General features: G+C 41.9%; 1 protein-coding gene across 1 annotated transcript in view; it reads left to right on the top strand.

Annotated features, from left to right (window-relative positions):
• ZMPSTE24 (zinc metallopeptidase STE24) overlaps positions 1-18988 on the top strand; it is a gene marked incomplete at both ends in the record, with an annotated part of 47369 nt that overhangs the window by 4187 nt on the left and 24194 nt on the right. The window contains 3 exons of the mRNA XM_079727991.1: positions 6314-6400; positions 17057-17173; positions 17547-17699. Of these exons, the coding sequence (XP_079584117.1) occupies positions 6314-6400; positions 17057-17173; positions 17547-17699 (357 nt within the window). The remainder of the gene's footprint in view (positions 1-6313; positions 6401-17056; positions 17174-17546; positions 17700-18988) is intronic.

The raw sequence follows: 18988 nt of genomic DNA on the forward strand, positions 1-18988 counted from the left end.
TGTAGGATGCTTAGAATAGTGCTGGATCTGCTGTAAGTGTTCCAGAAGCATTGGCTATTGTGTTTTCTATCATCATAAGCATGATTATCATCACTATTCCTCCAGAACTCTTTTACTTATTTATTTACTTTAAGTTTTGGGGTGGTTTTACTAACAGCCATAAATAACTGGAACATGTAATAAACATTTAAAGACAGATCTAATACTCTTTATTCATTTATAAAACTTAGTTTAAAATTCAGCACCATTCTGTCGTTCTGAAATGTAACTAATTCTACATATCTATCATATATTTAACTGAGCCAAACCACCATACTCTACTTATTTCATTAGGCAAAAAAATAAGTTGTTATATTTTGTTGAATTTTATTTATTTATTTATTTATTTATTTATTTATTTATTTACTTTTGGCTGCATTGGGTCCTGGTGCTGCGTGGGCTTTCTCTAGTTGGGGCGAATGGGGGCTACCCTTCGTTGCGGTGCGCAGACCTCTCATCGCAGTGGCTCCTCTTGCTGCGGAGCACAGGCTCTAGGCGCGCAGGCTTCAGTAGTTGTGGCTCACGGGCTCTAGAGCACAGGCTCAGTAGTTGTGGTGCACAGGCTTAGTTGCTCCTTGGCATGTGGGATCTTCCTGGACCAGGGCTCGAACCTGTGTCCCCTGCACTGGCAGGTGGACTCCCAACCACTGTGCCACCAGGGAAATCCCTTGTTGAAATTTTTAAGGGCTACAAAATAGTGCAATATAAAGTGATATAAACATGAATAGAATCCAGAAGTTTATATTAATGAAAAATGGGTATGTATTCTTTTTAAAAAATAAACGATTTTTTAGAGCAGTTTTAGGTTGACAACAAATTTGAGCAGAAAGTACAGAGCGTTCCCATACACCCCATGCCCCCACATATGTGCAGAACTCTCCCACTGTCAATGTCCCGAGTCACAGTGGTACATTTGTTAGAATAGATGAATCTACACTGACACATCATTATAACTCAAAATCCACAGTTTACATTACCATCGCCTTTGGCGTTTTCCATTCTATAGGTTTGGACAAAAATATAATGACTTGTATTCACCATTACAGTGCCACACAGAATAGCTTCACTGTCCTAAAAATCCTCTGTGCTCTGCCTGTTCATCCCTGCCTCCCCGCTAATCCTCGGCAATAACTCATCTTTTTATCATTCCCATAGTTTTGCCTTTTCCAAAATGTTATATAGTTGGAATCATATAGTTTATAGCCTTTTCAAATTGGCTTCTTTCACTTAGTAATATGCACTTAAGGGTCTCCCATGTCTTTGCATGGCTTGATTTTATATTCTTTTTGAAAAAATGCTCTGTCATAGTTCCTCCAGAACTCTTTTAGGTCCCTCAGTACCACTAAGAGACAGATTCCTAAATTGAAAATAAGGTTGTAGGTACTTTCACCATAAGCATGTTTGCTGTAGACAGCTTTGCTGCAAGCATTTTCACCACATTACCAATTGACTGTAAGGCAATTTTGCAGTAAAAGATAAAATAATGAAAAATAAAAGAGGGACATTAAAAAGGACATAAACACGGGCTTTCCTGGTGGCGCAGTGGTTGAAAGTCTGCCTGCCGATGCAGGGGACACGGGTTCGTGCCCCGGTCTGGGAAGATCCCACATGCCGCGGAGTGGCTGGGCCCGTGAGCCATGGCCGCTGAGCCTGCGCGTCCGGAGCCTGTGCTCCGCAACGGGAAAGGCCACGACAGTGAACAGCCCACGTACTGCAAAAAAAAAAAAAAAAAAAGGACATAAACACGTAAAATGAATAACAAAATTAAAAAGACTTTATTGCAAAATACAAAACATTTGAATACATTTAAAATGTGTGTGGATTCATGACAATACTGCACAAATAACTGATTTTATTTTGTGAGTTGTACCTAAGCACTTGTCTTCCAAGTCTTCTGTTTATAGTATTTTATACAATTTTTTCTTGTTGATTTGTCTCATCGTTCAGCATTGCACTTTTTCTTTTTTGCTGAAACTTCTTCCTTTGTTAAGAGAAGTATCAGTTTTCAAATACGAGGAGGCATGTTTGTAACAGAGCTCTGTATTGCGTTGTGAAAGCCTCTATACCATAGTTCGTTCTTGGTATGTAGTCAAATGTCCACTGATAGACGTTCTGAAGCTCTATGGGAAATGTGGGTTCAACTCTGCACCTTCGAGACCTCTTTCTCCTCCAAAGTAGTGTGTTTCAAAGTAAGAAACCAACTCTTGGGGCAAATCATCTGTCAGCTCAATAAAGCCATCAATAACATCGCTAACTGGAGGATATGCAAACCAGTTGAAACCAAACTGTCAGCCCCAAAACTGTCAACCAGTTATTTTATCCTTCACAGGCAAAATTTCCTTACAGCCATTTGGTTATGCAGCGAAAATGTTTGCAAAAAGGTATTTAAGGCAAAGAAGCTTATGGCGAAGATACAGACATGTAAAAATAATTGAGATTGGCTACCATAATTGCTTCCTCACTTAAAGAGAAGAAACTGGCTGTTTGTAGCTTTGTTAAATGATTACAAAATTGTCTAGTTAGTCACAACATTTGCATTGACAAATATTGACTACTAAGACTAGTGTGGTTAAAGCAAAGACTCAGAAAGATTAAATGGCTTGCCCATATAATGGCCAGGTGACACTCACTGCTAAATGGAAGAACTGAATTTCAAACTCTGCTCTTCTGAGTCTTTAAAATTACACAGAAGAAACCATTCTTGAAACTCTAGGGACTGCAACATGAACGTGCTAAATTTATCCTTGGGGAATTAGTAAACTACATTTGCCATTAGATAGGAAGTATTTTGTGTTACTTTGAAATCCTGTTCTGTTTGAAAACAATTTCATTAATTCCTGTTTTGTGTTGATTAAAATTAATTGATTTGTAAGCTTTGGTCACAAAGAACAAGGACAAAGATTAATTTAGACTTTTTTTTTTGCCATGGTACTTTCTACCTGAGGGAACATAAGAGGCCCTTGTGACCAATTACAGATGCCACTGTTCACACAAATGTGACAGAGCACCCAGAGATAAAATGTCCCCCCTTTCTGAGACAGACTTTCCTGATATCTCATAGGTGTCAATAAAGAGCCCTCTCAAGAAACGGGATGGCTGGGGAGTAGAGTAGGCAGAGGAGAAAAGTTCAAATTGTAGCTTCTCCAATTTCTGCTTGTTTCTGAGTCAGCAGTTTAGCCTCTTTGAGTCTCATGTTTTCTCCTCTTTAAGATGAGAAGAAGATAGATATTAAACCATATTTCATAGGTTTTGTGGCAGGGACTGAGTAAGATAATGTAATGAAGCAATTAGTATAGTACTCAACACAGAGCAATTACTTAGTCACTGGGTTTCTCTGGGCAAGTTACTTTAACATTTCTGAGTTTCAGTTGCCTTATCTGTAAAATCGAGAGGACTATGCTCCCTGCCCTGCCTGCTTCTCAAGACTTTAGTGAAATAATATATGTGGAAGCACAGGACTTGTTTTTGTAGGCATCATTAGTTCTTTTTACAGGACATCCTATCAACACAGAGAAACTTTACTGTTCGCCGTGTTTTGTTTTTTATTCCCCAAAGCATGCTAAACAAGTTTGCAATAGCAGTTTCCAAATGCATTCATAAATGCATTCAAAGTTTATATTAAAGGTACCCCTGATACTTACTTAAAAGCTGGACTTTTGGGACTTCCCTGGTGGCACAGTGGTTAAGAATCCACCTGCCAATGTAGGGGACACAGGTTCAAGCCATGGTCCGGGAAGATCCCACATGCTGCGGAGCAGCTAAGCCCGTGCATCACAACTACTGAGCCTGCACTCTAGAGCCCGCGAGCCACAACTACTGAAGCCCGAGTTCCTAGAGCCCGTGCTCCACAACAAGAGAAGCCACTGCAATGAGAAGCCCGTGCACCACAACGAAGAGTAGCCCCCACTCGTTGCAACTAGAGAAAGCCCACGTGCAGCAAAGAAGACCCAACGCAGCCAAAAATAAATTAAAACCAAAAAAGCTGGACTTTTAATAGTAGGTGTTCCAGCCTTTCCCCCAAAGCATTATAAATCCTTAATTCTGCATTATTTATTAGTATTGAGAATAGGATGAAGGAAATGCCACTCCAAGTGAATTAGTTCAGCAAGTGGAGCATATACCACATACAGTGGTGCCAAAGCATGTCTTCTGGGAAAACAGGTTATATCCAAGATTGAGTTAGTTAAAGTAAAGTGGAAATAGCTGGATGTAGAGTTAAGGGGCCTTTAAAAAGGCAGTCTATTAAAACAGTGATTTTCAAACTTTGGTGCACATCACATTTAACTGGAGACTGACTCTTGGGCCCCACTTCCAGTTTCTGATTCAGTAGTTCTAGAGTGGAGGCTGAGACTTTGCATTTCTAGCATATTCCCAGCAATGCTGATGCTGCTGTCCAGAGACCATATTTGCGACCCATGGTATTGTATCAATCCCCTGCATACTGGTAAAAGTCTAAGAGATGAGTAGCATCAAGTATGAGTGTGATTGTGGGGAAATAGGAATGCTCAAGTATGGCTAATGGGAGTGTAAATTGATGTAAACACTTTAAAGAAAAAGCTGATAATGCCAAATAGAGTTAAAACTCACCATATATTGGTCTAAAAAGATGTAGAGTGTAAAAAGTAAGTTGTAGAATGATAAATACAATATGATATCATTTATATGTGTATATATATATTCTTTTTTTTTAATTTTCTTAAAAAACAAATTTATTTATTTTTGGCTGCGTTGGGTCTTCGTTGCTGTGCGCGGGCTTTCTCTAGTTGCGGCGAGCAGGGGCTACTTTTTTTTTTTTTTTTTTTTTGCGGTATGCGGGCCTCTCACTGTTGTGGCCTCTCCCATTGCGGAGCACAGGCTCCGGACGCGCAGGCTCAGCGGCCATGGCTCACGGGCCCAGCCGCTCCGTGGCATGTGGGATCTTCCCGGACCGGGGCATGAACCAGCATCCCCTGCATCGGCAGGCAGACTCTCAACCACTGCGCCACCAGGGAAGCCCTAGGGGCTACTCTTTATTGTGGTGCGCAGGCTTCTCATTGCAGTGGCTTCTCTTGTTATGGAGCACGGGCTTCTCTTGTTACGGAGCATGGGCTCTAGGTGCTCGGGCTTCAGTAGTTGTGGCACACAGGCTCAGTAGTTGTGGCTCGTGGGCTGAGAGCGCAGGCTCAGTAGTTGTGGTGCTTGGGCTTAGTTGCTCCGCGGCATGTGGCATCTTCCCGGACCAGGGCTCAAGCCCTCGTCCCCTGCATTGGCAGGCTGATTCTTAACCACTGCGCCACCAGGGAAGTCCCTATGTGTGTGTGTGTGTGTGTGTGTGTGTGTGTGTGTGTGTGTGTGTGTGTGTGTGTGTGTGTATTCTTAAAAAAGCATATGTAAACCACTTTATTATTTATGGATACATATATAAAACTGGAAAGTAGATTGGAAGGACACCTAAGAAATATATGATAGTGCCCCAAACCCTCAAAGCCACAAGGAACCATGTCTGAACGGATGGGAATATTGTGCTTCTAACCAAGGAGTGTGATCATTGTGTTCTCAGAGCTCCACAAGTGAAGAAACAGTACGTTGACTCCTCTGGGCAAAATGATTCCACGAACTTGGTATCTGTTGTGAGATGTCGTGTTTTGTAAGCATGTATTCTTTTCACATTTTAAGAGCTGCTCCCTCATTCATATGTCTTGTTGGTTTGGTGAATATCTGTGTTCACTTTATCTGCCCAAGACAAAGGGTGGTGCTGAGAAAGTGCCTTACTCCTATGATACCCTGACTCCTACCTCAGGATTCACTTTTTCCTGACCCAGAGAAGGCTCTGATAGCTCATTCTGTCCCCCAACATGGTAGGTGGACGTGACTCTGTACTTATACCGATACTAATACTTTGTCCTAACCAAGAGGCTATTTCCTTTCAAGGAAAAGCCAGCTATGGAGCCATAAAGCCTGGCTCAAATTCCATTTCTTTCACTTGTTAGCTGTGGGATTTTTGACACATTGCTTAGCCTTTCTAAGCTTAGTTCCTGATTATTAAGGTCTTTTGGCAAAAGTTTTTTTTTCTCTAAACAGCTTTATTGAGGTAAATTAACAAATCATACAGTTCATCCATATAAAGTATACAGGCAAAAACCTTTTAACAGTCTAAACTTAGTATCTCAATTGGTTTGTATCTGTCTAAATGCATATTTTATCCTAAATAAGATCTCTCTTTTTTTTTAACATACTTTCATATGATAGTTTCTAGTACTGCTTCAATGTAACCAACATGTGCTTTGTTTTATAGCTTATTCTTCTCTTTGGAGGAATCCCTTATCTCTGGAGACTCTCTGGGCGGTTCTGTGACTATGCTGGCTTTGGACCAGAATATGAGGTATGTCATTCATTAGCATATATTTGTCAGTCTTTCTTTTTCCTTGGCCAGCTTTCTACTAAAGTTTTTTTTTTTTTTTTTTTTGTGGTACACGGGCCTCTCACTGTTGTGGCCTCTCCCGTTGTGGAGCACAGGCTCCGGACGTGCAGGCTCAGCGGCCATGGCTCATGGACCCAGCCGCTCCACGGCATGTGGGATCTTCCCAGACTGGGGCACGAGCCTGTGTCCCCTGCATTGGCAGGCGCTCTCTCAACCACTGCGCCACCAGGGAAGCCCTAAAGTTAATTTTTTGGCTCCTACCGTTATTAGGTTTCTCTGTCTCTGCAGTCCTTGTTGACCTGTGTTAGCATAATGCAAGTTACTGTAGCAAACCCCAGAATTTCAATGGCTTATTACAATAGTTTATTTCTTAATCACATAATAGCCCAGTGTGAGAATTTTGGGTGTCAGCAGGTGACATCCTTTTATGTGGTAAGTCAGAGACCCAGTCTCTTCTCATATGGCTCTGCCATTCCCTAAGTGCCCCTAAGTTCTCTGCATCCAACAGGCAGATGGAATGAGAGGGTGGAGAAAGTACATCCTCTTCTTAACTCCCTTGGCTCTGAAGTGATACCTGTCCTTCACATTTCATTGGTGAGCCAGTCATTTAGTCTCAGATACAGGAGAGCTGGGTAATGTAGTCTCTGGTAGGCAGCTGCTTCTTGGGAACAACTCTATGAAAGGGGAAGCATGAATTATGTTGAACTCACGCTAAGCAGATACCCTGTGCCACACATGCTTAGCAGATACTTTCAACAGAGACAGAGAGTATACCTCTTAAAATCTCCACTGAGCTGCTTGAGTTGACTGCCCACTTTTCCAGGAATTCTAGTTATTGGAATCAAAGCCTTCGACCTGAGACTCTGCCTATAATGGATGCTGGGACACTGCTTTTGACTTTTTCTTGGAAATTGCCAAGTCTGTTCTCTCCTTCCTGATTGTTTATTTGAAATGATGGGTCTTATATATACATGTAGGTACCTTGGGCTTTAATTCAGCTCATCCTGTATCCCTTTTCTGTGTACCATTTTCTAAAGGAGCCAAACTCTTTAAGACCTCTTCTTCCTGTGATATCTCTGTATCTTCATAGACTCTGTCCTGACCTGCTATGTGCGCTGTTATAGTTTAATTGCATGTTCTCTGTATTGTTTCATAAAAAATTTAAGGTGGTTTTGTATAAACATGACTGGCTCCTATTTTAGTTCCCATCTTCAATGTCACTTTCTCAGAGAGGCCTTCTCTGACCACTCTCATCTAAAATAGCATCCCTCGGGCTTCCCTGGTGGTGCAGTGGTTGAGAGTCCGCCTGCTGCTGCAGGGGACACGGGTTCGTGCCCTGGTCCCGGAAGATCCCACATGCCGTGGAGCAGCTGGGCCTGTGAGCCATGGCCGCTGAGCCTGCGCGTCCGGAGCCTGTGCTCCGCAACGGGAGAGGCCACAGCAGTGAGAGGCCCGTGTACTGCAAAAAAAAAAAAAAAGGAAAAAAAAATAGCATCCCTCTGTCACTCTTCTTTTTTTTTTTTTTTTTCCCCTGGCCGAGCCACGTGGCTTGTGGGATCTTAGTTCCTCAACCAGGTATTGAACCCAGGCCCTTGGCAGTGATAGTGCAGAATCCTAACCACTGGACTGCCAGTGAATTCCCCCTGTCACTCTTTAGTGAAGCATATCACCTTATTTTATTTTGTTTATAGAGGCACTTACCACTATTTGCATTTATCTTACTGCTTATTCGTTTACTTTTTATCTGTCACCCTGACAAGACTTTTAAGCTCCAAGGGGACAGAGACCTTACATATTTTCTTCACTGCTGTAACTTGTGCCTAGAACAATGCCAGTCACGGTGTAGGTACTCCATAAGTATTTGTCGAACGAATAAACCCAATTTATATACATACATATAAAAATATTCCTTATGTTAATGGGACATATTTTATATAATGTTCTGAGACATTATTTTTGTATTTAACAGTGCTTTAGAGATCTTTTCCTGTCTGTTTATATAGATCTTTGTTTTCTTTAATGGCTGCATGGTACTGGCAGTCCTCACTCTGCACAGTTCTGATATACACACATTTCACTTACCATGGTTTAGTTAGTAACACCAGTCCCTCAGCAGGTTCAAATTTCAGTTACCACAGTATGTTACATACATAACTGCATAAAGTACAAGTTCCCTGCTAGCTCTTCAGTCCACAAATCACTGTGCAAATAACAGATGCTCATGCAGTGACCAATCATGTCACTCTTTTCAAATTCTGCTGGTGACTGGTCACTGCACATCTGCTATTCAGTGATTCAGAGCGCGCAGTCGTCTTGCCTCCTGGTCTCCCAGCTATAAATCCACATGACATTTTACAAAGATGGATCACTGAAAGAGGGAATTGGCCAACAAAGATGAAAGTGTAGCAAAGAAATGGAAGACGATAACACTGGAATTGAAATTCAAATCTAGGAACTTCCCTGGCAGTCCAGTGGTTAAGACTCCACGCTTCCACTCAGGGGGCATGGGTTCAATCCCTAGCTGATGTACTAAGATCCTGCATGCTGTGCGGCGCGGCCAAAAAAAGAAAAAGAAATTCAAATCTAATGTACATGGTACAGAGGAAACAGCTGACCAAATTCCCACCTGAAACAAGCTTTTTTCATTTTTGTTGTTTCATAATGTATGAAGCACTAAAATACCCTTTCCCTGGATCCTCACCAGTTCTTATTATACACATGATTTTTAACTTCTGCCAGTCAGGGAAAAAATGTTATTGTGCTGTTATTTCATACAACTTATTGAATGGAACTTGTTGAATGGAAAAGTCACTTATGAAGCAACATAAGTAAGTAAAAGTGTGTGTGAATATCCATACAGATTTTTAATATAACTAGTGTCCTGGTGATGAACATTTAGATTGGTTCAATCTTCCTTCTTCCCTCCCTCCCTCCCTCTCTGCCTTCCTTCCTTCCTTTCTTCCTCCCCCCGCCTCCCCCAGCTCCCTTCCTTCCTATGTTGGGTCTTCGTTGCTGTGCGCGGGCTTTCTCTAGTTGTGGAGAGCGGGGGCTACTCTTCGTTGCAGTGCATGGGCTTCTCATTGCAGTGGCTTCTCTTGTTGCAGAGCACAGGCTCTAGGTGCTTGGGCTTCAATAGTTGTGGCACATGGGCTTAGTAGTTGTGACACACAGGCTTAGTTGCTCCGCAGCATGTGGGACCTTCCTGGACCAGGGATCGAACCCGTGTCCCCTGCATTGACAGGCGGACTCTTAACCACTGCACCACCAGGGAAGTATGGTTCAATTTTTCTTAATTGCATTCACTCGTGCCCATCCTTGTACACATGTCGTTGTGCACATATTCCACATCTATAAGAAGTCTGAAATAGTATATACCAAAATCCCAAAAGTGGTTTTCTCGGGAGAGAATTTTGGCAATTTTTATTTCCTTATTTTTGCTTATCTCTTAAGAAAATTCAGCAATGAGCATCTACTTCTCATATAATTAAAACCAATTTATTCACTAGAAAAAGAAGAAGAAGAAAACTAAGTGGACCTCAGCTTATCCTTAGGCATAGGCAATGTGTCTTTTGGCAGGACTTTCTGCTTTCCAAACCACCAACAAGTGGTCTCATAATCAGTGTTCTTATTTTTTGACAGTGATATTTGGCCCAGCCTTTTTCAGCAGGTAATCGACTTAATGACTCAGGATGCTCCAGAGTTCTGTTGCCACATTATGCATATAAGATGGAATGAGTAGGTTCACCTCAGACAAGAGGTGAACTGTGCCATCAGGATGTTTTGGTCTGGATCACTCTGCCCTCATGGCGCAGCACTTTATAATGTTCTGTGTCCTGGAGTCTGCAAGTGTTCACTGATAGGGCTAGAGCCCAGATCTTGTTGCCTTTGAGAAGCTATGAGTCAAAACCCCTTCCCCTCACTGCCCAGTAGATCTTATTCCTAGGATATTTTCTCCTTCCTGAATTAGAATTAGAGATCTTCTGAGAAAAACTCCTGGAAGTTTGTGTATTCTCCAACTTCCCCAGTGTGACTGTCACAACTCCTTTTTTCAGCTAGAATATCTTCCTTAACTCAGTCACCTGTCTAAACTCCAGCTCACAGTTGTCTGTTAGAAGTAGAAGGGTCTTAGAGAAGAGTAGTGAAAAGTAGCATTTTGGGGTTGGATTATGAAAATCTTTAAAAGCATAATGAGTTTGCAGTCTTATAGAGCAGTGATCCCCAACCTTTTTGGCACCAGGGACCGGTTTCGTGGAGGACAATTTTTCCATGGATGGGGTGGGGGGACAGTGGGGAATGGTTTCAGGATGATTCAGGAGCATTACTTTATTTTTTTAAATTAATTAATTAATTTATTTATTTAGACTATGTTGGGTCTTCGTTGCTGTGCGTGGGCTTTCTCTAGTTCCGGCGAGCCGGGGCTACTCTTCGTTGCGGTACGCGGGCTTCTCATTGTGGTGGCTTCTCTTGTTGCGGAGTACAGGCTCTAGGCACGTGGGCTCAGCAGTTGTGGCTTGCGGGCTCTAGAGCACAGGCTCAGTAGTTGTGGCGCACAGGCTTAGCTGCTCTTTGGCATGTGGGATCTTCCTGGACCAGGGCTCGAACCCATGTCCCCTGCATTGGCAGGCGGATTCTTAACCACTGAGGCACATTACGTTTATTGTGCACTTTATTTCTATTGTTATTACATTGTAAAATATAATGAAATAATTATACACGTCACCATAATGCAGAAACAATGGGAGCCCTGAGCTTGTTTTCCTGCAACTAGATGGTCCCATCTGGGGGTGACGGGAGACAGTGACACCCGAAGTGTGTTGCTTATGTCCATCTACTCCATAATCTCGTTTTGGTTGCTGTCACTGCAGAAAACCCTGCTTCACAAAGACAGGATGTTGGAGATGGAAGCAGGCTTTTCAGTGTTTTTGTGGCAATCTCAGGATATTCCACCTTGATTTTCATCCAGAACGTATGGAGATTTGAAGTTGGCTTAAACACACTTTTAAGGCCACTGTCATTTACGATCTCAAGCAGTTGATCCTCTTCTAGCACAGACAAAGTTAGTTCACCTGGCTTATTCACAAATGGGTCGCGGATCCATTCCTTCCCAGTTCGGGGGTCTTTTGTGGTTGGGAAGTAATGTTCAAACTCTTTTGAAAGCTGAGATATGTGATCATGTACCAGCTGGGAGAAAGAAGGCCCTCGCTCAGTCTCTTTCAAAATCTCTGCTAATGTTTGAAACATGTCAAAAATCCCAGTGTTCTCTTGTCGACCCCATAATTCCAGTTTGGCTCTGAATGCAGCTACTTCATCTGTCGACTTGAACACAGTTGTTCTCCCCTGAAGTGACAGATCGAGTTCATTGAGCAGGTTGAATATGTCACACAAGTAAGCAAGTTTTGTGACCCATTCTGTGTCAGTAAAATGTGCTTCCAGTGGTGACTGTTTTTCTAAAAGAAATTTCTGGAGCGGCTCTCGTTAACTCAAAAACTCTGGCCAGTGATCTACCTTTAGAAAGCCATCTCACTTCTGGGTATAAGGGAAGACGTGGGACTTCCAGGGCTTCCCTGGTGGCGCAGTGGTTGAGAATCTGCCTGCCAATGCAGTGGACACAGGTTCGAGCCCTGGTCTGGGAAGATCCCACATGCCGCGGAGCAACTGGGCCTGTGAGCCACAATTACTGAGCCCGCGCGTCTGGAGCCTGTGCTCCGCAACAAGAGAGGCCGCGATAGTGAGAGGCCCGCGCACCGCGATGAAGAGTGGCCCCCGCTTGCCACAACTAGAGAAAGCCCTCGCACAGAAACGAAGACCCAACACAGCCATAAATAAATAAATTTAAATAAATCATATCTTAAAAAAAAAAAAAAGAATCCACCTTCCAATGCAGGGGACGCGGGTTTCCCCAGTCAGGGAACTAAGATCCCACATGCCGCAGGGCAACTGAGCCCTTGCGCTGTGGATCCCGTGTGCCACAATTAGAGAGAAGCCCGTGCGCTGCAACTAAGACCTGACTCAGCCAAGTAAATAAAGAAAAAAAATATTTTTTTTTTTAAAAAGAGAAGATGTGTGTGCTCTGCATCCACCTCCTCACAGAGCTGCACGAACAGATGTGAGTTAAGGGCATGTACTTTAATGTGGTTGATAATTTTAATCACATCCTGCAAAACGTTGTTAAGTTCAGGTGACATTTTTTGGCTAGCCAGCAGTTCCCTATGGATGACACAGTGCGTAGACTCACATTCAGAAGCGACCTCAGAAGCGACCCGAGTAGTGAAACCAGAAAGCCATCCAGCCGTGGCAGCCGCTCTGTCCACGCATATACCGACACAAAATGACCAATTCAGTTTTCCTGATATGTAATCGTTCAAAGACTTGAATAGTTCCACAGCTGTGGTGCTGGTTGGCAACAAAAGTGCACCTCCTGAAAAATATATCGCACAGAAATATATCGCAAGGCAGGCATTGTTGCCTGGTTGTCAACATCGGTAGACTCATCAACCTGGATTGCATACCATGGTGACTCATTAATCCTCTCTAACAATTGTGCCTCAGTATCCTCTGCTATTTCATCAATTCATCTAGTTATGGTGCTAGCCGAAAGAGGAACACGTGCCACCTTTTGAACTGCAGCCTCTCCTAAAAGTTCATGGCAAATGTCCTCAGCACAGGCAGGATCAACTCTTCACCAGCAGTAAAGGGCTTCTTAGCTTTAGCCATGAGGTTAGCCACTAAGAATGATGCTCTCAGTGCAGACACACTTGATGAAGTGCTGGCCTTCAGTAATTGCTTCTGTTCTTCGTGTTCATGGTTTTTTTCCTTTGAAAAACTCCAAAGGCTTGTCTTTCAATGCAGGTGCTTGGTCTCCATGTGGCGAAGCAGTTTTGAAGGTTTCATGGCTTCGTTGGGTAGCCGGTGGCCACATATTATATAAAGCAGGCTTGGAGAATGTGAATCCCCTGTTGCAATGAACCCGTAATTTAAGTAGGACTCATGGTATTTTCTTTTAAATGTAGCTTTCTTTTTGTTGGCAGTCTTAGAGTCTTCTGCTGTCTTATCACTGGGTCTTTCCCCTTTTCAAAGAAGCTCTCTGGTGACGTTTGTTTTTTTACTTATCCTGGCTAGGGTTAGCTTGTGGGCTTACCAAAACTGCGGCTGAGACAAGTGCACAGTGTAGGAAAGAGGCATGGATGGAAGTAGATAAAATAATGGGCGGGCCACGCGCAGACTAAAACGTGTCAGATTCTGACTTAAAGCCTGCCACCAGATGCAGCTGTACAATTGAAGTACATCAACTCACTTGCCACAATAAAGCCTGCCACTAGATGCTTAATTGTCACTTGCCACTCAGTGATAGGGTTTTGATATGAGTCTGCAAGCAATTGATTTTTCATGGTCTCTGTGCAGTCAAACCTCTCTGCTAAGGGAAGAGATATGGGAACATATGTATATGTATAACTGATTCACTTTGTTATAAAGCAGAAACTAACACACCATTGTAAAGCAATTATACTCCAATAAAGATGTAAAAAAAAAAACAACCTCTCTGCTAATGACAATCTATATTTGCAGTCGTTCCCCACCACTAGCATCACTGCCTCAGCTCCACCTCAGATTATCAGGCATTAGATTCTCATAAGGAGTGCACAACCTAGAGCCCTCACATGCACAGTTCACAATAGGGTTCACGCTGCTCTGGGAATCTAGTGCCACAGCTGATCTGAACAGGAGGCAGAGCTCAGGCGGTAATGCGAGCAATGGGGAGCGGCTGTAAATACAGATGAAGCTTCACTCGCTCCCCGACTGCTCACCTCCTGCTGTGTGGCCTGGTTCCTAACAGGCCACAGACCAGTACCGATCTGTGGCCCAGGGGTTGGGGACCCCTGTTATAGAGCCATTACGAGCTTTTAAAGTAGAGAAGTGGAGTTTTAGATTCATCTGGTGTGTATGTAGGATGGATCGAAAGGGGAGGGATTGATATTAGGCAGGGGGACCATTTAAGAGGCTGTTTTACTGTTTAAGGCAAAATAATTTACAATGCTCTTGGAATCTTAGTGTTTTAAGGAGGGAATAAGCCTACTGATTGGGGAATTAGACTTACTGTTCATCTTCTTTAAGAAGAAAAATGGTTTATTGATAGAATTATTCATTTAAAAATGGTATTTATGCATAAGATAAGTGAGATTAAGAAGAAATCAAGTTGTCTTAAATTAATGGCCTATATGTAATCTTGGTATATGATAAAGGTGGCATTTCAGATTGGTGAGGAATATATAGGTTATAAATTTTCTTAGGACAACTGAGAAAAAAATAAATTCCAATTTTATATCCTCCAAGAAAAAGAAAGACTTAGATGAATTGAGTATTTAAATATAAACAAATATACACTGACAATACTTAAACAAAAAGAAACTATAAATTTTTAAAAACTTTTTATTTGATATTGGAGTATAGCCGATTAACAATGTTGGGATAGTTTCAGGTGCACAGAAAAGGGACTCAGCCATACATATGCATGTATCCATTCTCCCCTAAATTCCGCTCCCATCCAGCCTGCCACATAATACTGAGTAGAGTTTCCTGTGCTGTACAGTAGGTCCTGGTTATCCATTTTAAATATAACAGTGTGTACATGTCAATCCCAAGCTCCCTAACTATCCCTTCCCCCCGGTAACCATAAGTTCGTTCTCTAAGTCTGTGAGTCTGAAGAAACTATAACTTTTAATATGATCTAGAGTTTTTAATTAATTAATTAATTAATTAGGCTGTGTTGGGTCTTCGTTGCTGTGCACGGGCTTTCTCTAGTTGCGGTGAGCGGGGGCTACTCTTCATCGCAGTGCACGGGCTTCTCATTTTGGCGGCTTCTTTTGCTGTGGAGCACAGGCTCTAGGCACGCAGGCTTCAGTAGTTGTGGCTCGCGGGCTTTAGAGCGCAGGCTCAGTAGTTGTGGCGCAGGGGCTTAGTTGCTCCGCGGCATGTGGGATCCTCCTGGACCAGGGCTCGACCCCGTGTCCCCTGCATGGGCAGGCGGATTCTTAACCATTATGCCACCAGGGAAGTCCCGAAAGAACACTTTAGAAAAAATTGAGTACCTCAACAGAAAAATGGGCAAAGGCAGAAATTCGTATGATTATAAAATACATGAAAAATATAAATCCATACTGACAATCAAAGAAATGTGTTTTAATACAACAATGAAGAATCGAGGAGTTGTGCTTCTTTCTTTGCTTTGGCCTACCATATCATATTGGGTAAAAAACAGTTAAAAGAATCATAGGACAGAATTGTTGAGGGATAGGGAACTAGTCTCATGCTGCTGTCAGACTGAAAACTAGTATAGTTTTTCTAGAGGACACCTTGGCAGTGTGTATCAAAAATCTTTTAAAAGTTTGACACCAGACATTTCACTTTTATGAATTTATGGGGAATGAATGAAACGGGTTCATTGTAGCATTGGAATGAATGCTATAATGGAGATATATGTAATGGAGCCATTAGCAATGAAGAAGTAGATCTATATTTATTGATATAGAAAGATGTTTGTGATACGTTAAATGAGTAAAGCAGGTATTCAAACAATCTATACAGTATGGTTGTATTTTTTGAAGATGGGATTCCGATTCAGTAGTTTTGAGGAAGGTCCTGGAATCTACTTTTAAAAAATTTCTCATTTCCCATTTGGGGACAAATGCTGGAATAAACCACCCTGCATGTTGTAGCCAGACAAATCTCCTTTTTTCCTCTTCCCTTCTCCCTCTTCCTATGTTTAGAAACGTAATGGCTGCATCTTTACTACCAAGTCAAATATGCTTTGGTGGTGTACTCACACTTAAAAGAATTCAGTTTTACACTGGGGAGTAAGAGGGAGAGTGATGGTGTGGTGGGAGGGAGAGCGAGGGTTTTATTTGCTTCATTGACTTCCCCTCCCCCCAAGTCCCTTCATACCAATTAGCCCTCATCCTCCACTGTCATAGGAAAAGATATTTGTAAAGAAAAATGAGGCAGTTCTTGGCTTTTGATCTCCTAAGGACCTGTTGTTAAGGCAATTAAAGGAGTTCTAGAGGGTTATTTTCTCTCTTGAATTTTGGCTCTGTTAAAACTTTAGCACACTCTGCCCCACCTGCCCTGGCCCAGCTTTCCTGATGCTCCATTTTGTTTCTCTGCCTGGTCCCATCTAGGCCCATCATCTTGTCATCTTTCACTTTTAAGGTGCTCTTTTCTTTCTCCTTGCTGTTGCAAATTGTGTGGAATTCCTCCTTGCCTCTTCTGTCCCACTAATTTATCTCTTTCTTCAGAGTAGCATTCCATTTCTCATCAGTGTTGTAAGCCTTTCTCGAATTCACCAGCATATGTGGCTCAATTTAAGTTCTTTTAACCATTTTGTCTCTATGACTTCAGTTAACTTTCATATGGTGCCCGTGTAATAAAAGAGGAAGTGTTTTAGTGCCTCCCTGTCTTGCAAATAAACTCTGAGGGTAGCGGTGATGTTTCAGGCCCTTAGAATCAAGCACATTGCTTGAGTTATAGTAAGTACTCAGCAAATACTCGTTGATTGGTTCCCTGATATTTCATTTGAAGAACGAATTAATATTAAAAAACTGCCTCTTTTTTTCTTGTGTTTAGATCACTCAGTCCTTGGTGTTTCTGCTGTTGGCTACACTTTTCAGTGCATTGACTGGTTTGCCGTGGAGTCTTTATAATACTTTTGTGATAGAAGAAAAACATGGTTTCAATCAGCAGGTAAAATAGAGAATGCAAATGTTCTCTTTTGTGCTTTTGTCCTCTGCTGGGAATAATTAAAACATAATTTGCTATTTTAGAGCATGAATTAATCGAGGGAAAAGGAACTGCAGATATGGTAAAGATCATAGTTTAAAGTCTTGCCATAAACTCTTCTAGCACTAATGTCTAGTGTTTTTCAGCTAATAACATTTAAATGAGTTTATTTTAAACTATAAAATGCAAGACATTGACTTATTGTCTTAGGCTACCTGTTGTCACTCACTGCCTTTTAATTTTTAAAATTGCTTTAATAATGTATCCTTTCTATTCACTTATTTGTTATTTTAAAAGCAGTTTCTTAGTTTCTCATGATGACCTTTTATTTTTTCAGACTTTGGGGTTTTTCATGAAAGATGCAATCAAGAAATTTATTGTGACTCAGTGCATTTTATTACCTGTGTCTTCACTTCTACTTTACATTATTAAAATTGGGGGAGACTATTTTTTTATTTATGCCTGGCTGTTCACACTAGTTGTGTCTCTGGTAAGTGAAATCTTTGTTTTGATTTTCTTTTACAAAATGTTCCTTGGTGAGATAACTGTCATTTAATCGTCATTAGCATCTAAATGGTTCTTAAGAAGCAGAAGAAATATAAATAGGTGCTCATATAAATTCCCCTTCTGTTTTCTGCTTTTAGCTTAGAAACGGGAGAGTTGACTGACGATAGATTTTCTTCTCCTTATACTGGCTCTTATAGATTCTAGAAGCTAGTTGTTAGTTAGCTTTAATGATCCAGTTGCCAAGCAGTTTGGGGCTGTGCATTTGTGAGTTGCCACCAGAATGATGACTAAGTTTGACAATTTGATGACTCTTGACTGAGCTCCAGTGTCTAAAAACCATGGATATTTTGGAGAGAGAATAGATGTAAGCGGGATAAGAAAAAGAAAGCATGAACGTATCTGCTTTCTCCTGCCCTCCTTCCCCTGCCTTTCCCTTTTCCTCCTTTCCCCTTTGCCCTCTACCCCTTCTTCTCTGTCCCTTGCCCTCTCCTCCTGCCCCTCCCCCTCGCCCTGCCTCTTCCCTTTTCCCCCCACAGCCCCCGCTTCTTCCCCCTCTTCCTTCTCCCTCCTTTCTCCTCTCTCTGCTTCCCCATTGTCCCTTCTTCACGTCTTCTTTTCCTCTTCTCTTTCCCATATTCCAAACTGCTTCACAGCACAAACACTACAACACAATCAAAATGGCCTGTTAACAGCCCCCAGAAAATACGTCCTTCAGCTGCACTGATGGTGAGGTTTCTTTTAGTCAGAATTACCATGATGCTCGTTGCTTCACTTCCTGCTGGTGGGATCATGACCGGAAAATGGGTGCTAGTTGGACTTAGAAATATATGTTGTATGGCAAATTGAAGTGACAGGAGAGAGAGCAGAGGAAATGCTCCCAAAATGCTTAAGGAAGTGCTGTTTCAACCAGTGTGTATAGTTATGAACTGCAGGTCAGTAATGTTAGCAGGCAGACCAAATAATAGCACACAGTCAAGCTCTAGTACTTCTTTTTTTTAGCAAACACTTCAAGTCTATTATGACTACCTTGAAAGACAGAATTCCAAGTTATGATGGGCTTATGAAATCCCCAAGATAGTTTTGAATGGACCATTTGGCTTTTCAGTTATTACCATATAGAGACTATTCATTTTGATTTAATTCATCAAACAGATATTGAATGCTATACTGGTACTATTTGGGGCTGGGAATACCAGAGCAAATAAGATAAGGTCCCTGTTCTCAGGACTGGGATCACATAGTTTTAATATTGAATCTGTATAGTGAGTAGTT

This window comes from Hyperoodon ampullatus, assembly GCF_949752795.1.
Source record: "Hyperoodon ampullatus genome assembly, chromosome: 2".
NCBI classification, from domain to species: domain Eukaryota; kingdom Metazoa; phylum Chordata; class Mammalia; order Artiodactyla; family Ziphiidae; genus Hyperoodon; species Hyperoodon ampullatus.